At 30.9% G+C, this 6,507-nt stretch overlaps 1 protein-coding gene across 1 annotated transcript in view; it reads left to right on the forward strand.

Annotated features, from left to right (window-relative positions):
* LOC117175513 overlaps positions 1-6,507 on the forward strand; it is a 265,411-nt gene that overhangs the window by 134,043 nt on the left and 124,861 nt on the right. The window contains exon 7 of the mRNA XM_033365220.1: positions 4,962-5,283. Coding sequence (XP_033221111.1) covers positions 4,962-5,283 — 322 coding nt within the window. The remainder of the gene's footprint in view (positions 1-4,961; positions 5,284-6,507) is intronic.

Here is a 6,507-nt window from a genome sequence, read left to right on the forward strand (position 1 = left end):
TATTCTCGTAATATGAGAAAACGGGGTATCAGCTAAACTAAGAGAACCACTCTGTTGGTTCTATCACTAACTTGTAGCCCTTGAAGAAAGAGTAATTTCGTGGTATAGTCCATTTTTTATTAGGCTTCTAATTCTAAAGATTATAGGCGAACTTTTTATGAAATCGATGGTGGTCGAGTTCTTGGAAGGGAATTCTTTAAACCCTATTTATTATTCATTAAATATGTATTTAGCAGTAAAGTTTGTCTGGAGTGATAGGGATTGAATAACTAAGTAGGAAAATATCGATAGTGTTGAAGTTTTTCATTGTACAGGTCAGGCATAGTAAGTGCATAGTTGCACGGTGTGGTTCTCATAATATGAGATACATGTGGTTTTTATAACGCTGTCGCTGCGCGGGGGAAATTGGTTACAAAAATGTTTGTGACTACTGCAAAAACTAAATATATCTAAATAGCAGTAAATTTATACTTCGGAAACATAGAAAGAAGTTTTTCATTCAAAATAATACTTTATTTTGCATTCTGTTAGCTATCTCCTGGGGTATCTCATATTATGAGAATAGTTTGACGAGTTTGGAAACAGCACTTTTTTACATTTTTTGTATTTTCAGCATGAAAAAAATTTTTAATAAAAGTTTACCTTCTTATGAAAAACTAATTTTCCTTTAAAATGACCTATATTACTTTTAAATTCAGTACATAGAATTCCGACAATCACGCCAAACAGAGTTGGTATCTCATATTTGGATACTCTCCTTTATATATGCATTTTAGCTACAAACTATATATTAATTAATACAATCTGTAACTGATAAACATATGTTATAATAGTTACTTAATTTTAGCGTTTCAGAGACAAATTTAAGGTATTATAATTGACAATATACTATTTTTTTGTTTCTAAAGAAATCTCACAATTCTTTATGAAATGGATAAATTGGCTTTATCCTCTGCTTGATTTTATACAGAATTTTGAATTTGGATTGCATTCAACGTTTTAAAGAGAAAAATGTTTAGCTCTGTCCTAATTAAAATACATAAAACTTATCAGTCATTAAAAAATAGGTGAACATAAAACTTTTTAGATAATGTAATAAAATTATAAGTCATAATTTATAATTTATAGCATATAAATAGCTATGTAACGATATAATATTTAAAATTTTAATTTTAAAAAGAAATAATTAGTTTTCATTATATAACTACTCACTAATAATTGTGAATCATTAGAATAATTATATAATAAACAATATTCGAGTGGTAAGTAAATATGCAGTACATCATTTACATTTATGGTAACTCGTGTAATTGTAACTGCGATGGTAACTCATTTTTAGAATCCTCTAACTTAAGCAACTACGGACGCGGAACGTCTGAAAAATGCCGAAAACTGCGAATTAACTCCGAGGAGTTGACCCACAAACTAAGAGGGCGCTTTTAGCAGTCGGATTTTGACGGAGTCTCTTATTCCATTACATGAGCAATCTCCCAACTCATCTCTGATATAAGTTTTTCTTCGAACTGTTTCTCTATTCCGCGGAAGCGCTGCGATCGAAAATTCGGAAAATGAATTGGGCAAGAAATGGAAAAATAGTCGAGGTTATACACTTCGAAAATGGACCTTTCTAAGTCTAACAATGAAGTTTTGAACAAAAATGAAAAAAGAAAATTAAATTTATTAGAATGGCACGCAGGAAAGAATAAAAGGCTAGAAAGGCTGGAGTAAAACGTCCAGAACCGGCAATATTAAATATAATTTTCAAAAATAATAAAATAAATTGGTAAGAAAATAATTATCAGAAATTGTACTAAAAAATACTGTTTAAATTGTTTTTATAATAAAATAAAAATAAAACTTTAAATTACAATTATACGAAAAACGCAGTGTTTTTCTTTCCTTTCTTTTAATGAAAATACGAGAAATTATATTTGTATTTTTTACAATGTGTGTAAGACCAAGTTTTTAAATGATCTGACCCAAAAATTTTTAATTATTGGTATTTGCTGAACTTAGTTTTGAAATTTTTTGTCAACATTCTGAAGCGAATGTAATTTTCTATTCTTATCCTTCAAAAATTCTGAATTAGATTTAGATATGTACACTTTGGAGGTTAATTGAAATAGATGCGAAGTAAATGGAAGTAAATAGCCTCGACTATTTTGACATTTCCTTTTGTAGTCGTCACGTACCGAGCGGGCAGAGTTATTTACAGTAGTTGATCGTGGCTAATCCGCTCTCCCTTTTTAAATTTCTCTTCAAATTATTAACACTTTTTTTTAATTGATGAATTTTCTCATTATACTTATTTATAATTATAACTTATATACTGATATACAATTTTCTAGTTGAATTCAAAAATGTTATCTTTTTTGGCGTATCTCATTCCATTTACGAGAAACGTTCTATTAATTCCAATTTTAAACATTAAAAAAAAAGTTAGGTATCTGAAGTCATCGAAACCCGTAGATTCCAAATTATTATGTTTTAAGCTGTTAAGTATGAAATTAAAAAAAGTCTACTTCTAAATTTTAATCCTAAAGCTTGACAAAGGACCCTTGAGTGTCGGCTACTCTATTGAGATAGCCTCTCTGCTTGTTATTTATGATCGTATTCTTATTTCAATTTCGGAAAGGATATTTTAAAGCCTTCAGACCATTTAAACGAGCTTCCTGGACCTTTAAAAATATCTACCTGAGTGCCTGCGGAGAATTTCTCTGAGCTTCTTTGACCTAAAGAATTTTTAGTATATACTCAAAGATTCTTTTCGGTAGGGGATACCCAAAAAAGGTCTTCCTTTTCGTGTTTTTTAATTTGTCGAAGAGTACGAGGTGGGCAGGAATTGCCTTCAGTTCGAGCTATCAACCTCACAACTGCCCTTCCACCAAACGCGCACTTCTTCATATTTTTATCACAAGGTACTATTTTTATTCATGAGACTGGTAATTTTTATGAAAAAAGACTGGGTATAGTGGTTTGAAATTTATAAAAAATAGTTGACTACTCATTCCGAATTTCTGGACAAAGATACATTGTAAGAGAAAGAATGAACAGTTATAAAGAAATGCATTTACAAAACATTCTAATTTTTAGGGTTATCATACAAAACACGAAAAGTGATCGAGAGAAGCCTTTAAACATAAAACGCATTCAAACCACTAAGAACTACCTTAAAACTGCTAACAATTATCACTAACATATATTTATTCATAAAAACGATACAAGTGATAGACGTTGCAAGTTAGACAGAGAGGGATATGGATAAGGTTAAGGGCATGTGGTAATTCGTCGTGTGGTCAATCGGGTACAGTTCCCACGGCTTTTCTCCACAAAAATAAAAAATTTGTAAAACTGAATTCGGAGATGCTAAACAATATCATAACGGACGTCCCCGGACTCTTTTTTGAGGGATAATAACAAAAAAAATTATTGTGCTAAATAAGAATTTTATGCATGTGCATTATTTTGAGGTTAGGGTCGTTTTTCAGCCTTATCAGTCCGATAATTTGGAAATTATTTATGAAATAAACTTGTTTGATTGCCTACAAACAAGGTTAGTTCCGGGACATTAGTTACTATGTTTATTTGTAAGTCCAAAGTTTTCGGCCAAAAATATCGTGTAGTTTGGAAGTAATGCTCGGGAGAATCGTAACACATAACCTCGAAAAATACACACCTTTTTAGAAAATCAAAATTTTTTGGAATGACCCCTAAATAAATAAAGTGTGCAGGGACGTCCATTAGCATATTCGCTATCATTTCCCAGATGTTGAAGGCAAAATATTTATTAATCTAGAAAAAAACCGAAAGAACCTAAAACTGGTAAAATCGATAATTTTCTAAGTATTACATGCCCTTAAGGTTCTTGAAAAAAATGGTTAACAAAATCGGGCTGTCTCGCCTTTACTTAGCGGTCGCTTAATGGCCAATATCTCAGCTTTTCCCTAAGCTATTCTGTTGATTTAGTCAGAAAAATCTTTTTCAGTTATCCTTTAGGAATCAAATCAATTCTTCAGGATGAGTGATATGTCAAAATTTTGAAGTAGCGTTATCGGATGTTCAGCTTTCAGTAAATTATATTTAGTATTTTTTGTTACGGTATTTGTTTCCTTTTGTTCAATCGAATAATGTATTGAAAGTGATCGAGGGCTTTACCAGAAAAAACTCTAACAGTAGGGTGAGGCAAATGAATGGTGGAAATAAGTAAGCCAACCCAAATAACATAATTTGAACATAGGGCAATGTAACCAATTATCGAGGGGGATCCGATTGTTCATGGTCGAAGAAAAAATCCTTTATAATGGAACGGCAATTTTTCAAATTCAGCTTAGAGGGAAGCACCGTAAGTGAAGATATATATCTTGTACGAAGGCACAAGGTATTATCTACAGTTTCCTTAGTTTTTTCTTATTTGGAAAACGATTTGCTCCTTTATTTTTACACTCAAATGCCACGTGCATACCTGGCATTTCAAAAAATACTGCTTTAAGCTATCACTTTAACGCTGTGTTATGAAGCACTGATATAATTCAAGTAGCAGACATTGTCACCTTTGGAATCGTCGTCTTCTGTATCTCCACGTGCTAAGAAAATAATATATTTGAGTAGTACGATAGAGGAAATCAAATGTTTCCTCGACAGATAGTTCGCACTTGGTAATTGGCTTTGACTTCCCTAAATCTCACTTTAGATTTTTTTGTGTGCATAAGGAAAAGAAAATTGTAGTTTTGTATTTACTCTGTAATTAAAACAATTGTTTACTTTTGAAAAACAGAACTTCTGTGAACTAATTTATTTTATTAAATATACATCTTGACCAAATTTACTATCAATATGTATTTAAGAAAATCTTGGAATAACTTCATGAAACCTTTATGACGGAGTCCAAGTTCTAAAAATTTGTTTTTAACACAATGAAAGGTCAATTTCTTTTTAAAAATAAAGGAAAATTTTATTTTCAGGGATTACTTAGATGCTCAGAGGGGCTCTGATAAAAGCGACAGGTCAAATAGTTTTGAAGTGAAGGCGACATCGAGCACTTTAACCGTTGAAATGAGGTCAGTAACGACCGAATGTAAAACGTGGACTTTGGAACCAAACATCAATACACCGACAATCGTTATGTCTTCGGTGACGCCGCCAGCAATTTCACCCGTCACTGGAAGTAGTCTTCCACTTCCTGGTATCTCCACTTCCGGAAGTTCGAGTCCCATTGGTTCTCCTAATGTTAGCACCACACCTACACACCCTTTATTAATTACAAGGAGAGATTCTACAACTCAGGTAAATTTTTAATACCGTCGACTTTAAGTCTTCGATTATTCTTCTTTGCATTTTGCTGAGAAACATTTTAATCACAGACCATCACTGAAACAAAGCAGAGCACAAAACGTTTTTTGCTTCGTTTCAGTTTACTATATGTTATGACCGACCCCATTTTAAATCAAGTAGGGCTCTTTACTTGAAATCACAGAACCTATCCAGGGCGCAATATGTTGTTTTAATAGAGAAAATTAGGCGATACGTATTTTTCTGATTTGCAAACAGAATTTATTCTAAAAAGTTATGCGTATTTCAATTTTTTTCTTTATTTTCCAAAAAACCCTAATTTTTTTCTTTAAACCCCTATAACTTTCTAGATAATTGAGATATTTATTATTTTCTTTTTTATTCTAATAGCGTCCATCGGCTTCCTGAAAGATCCATAGAAAAATTGAAAAAAGGTTTAAAATTTACAAAATGGCAGCGGTATTTATGAAACAATTAAAAATAGATTTTTTCAAAAACCCACCTTTAAGTTTTTTGTTAATTTTTTTTTAACTTGTACTTTGATAATGAAGATATCTTGTAAGTCTAATGCTTGCTAAATAACTTTTGTATTCATAAGAATTCTTTTTTGTTACAAACGAGTTTTATACATTTTCTTGGAAACAATGATAGATAGGAAAAAAATGTTTAGATCAAAGTTTGCACGTCTAAAAAAGTACTTTTGTGATATTTTTCATAGTTTTTAAGAAAATATTTTATATTTTTTTCTTCAAATTTTGAAAACATGAAAAAAGTGTAATTTCGGCCGGAAGAATTTTTTTTGCCCTAAAAATTTAGTTTTTGACGCTTTTTCGTAAGCTATAAAAAATCGCAAAATAACAAGAGACATTTATTGTAGAACTTTTTTAGACGTGCTAACTTTTATCTTAACGTTTTTTCGTATCTATCACTGTTTCGAAGAAAAAGTAGAAAATTCTTTTTTAACAAAAAAGAATTCTCCTGGCTACAAAAGTTATTTAGCAAGCACGAAATTGACAATATATCTTCATTATCAAAGTACAGGTGCAAAAAAATTAACAAAAAATTTAAAGGTTTGTTTTTAAAAAAAATCTATTTTTAATTTTTTCATAAAAAACGCTGTCATTTTGTAAATTTTAAACCTTTTTTTAATTTTGCACCGGATTTTTAAGGAGGAAGATGGATGCTATTATAATAAATGCAGAACATAATAAATATCTT

The sequence above is a fragment of the Belonocnema kinseyi genome, chromosome 6 (assembly GCF_010883055.1).
Source record: "Belonocnema kinseyi isolate 2016_QV_RU_SX_M_011 chromosome 6, B_treatae_v1, whole genome shotgun sequence".
NCBI classification, from domain to species: Eukaryota; Metazoa; Arthropoda; class Insecta; order Hymenoptera; family Cynipidae; genus Belonocnema; species Belonocnema kinseyi.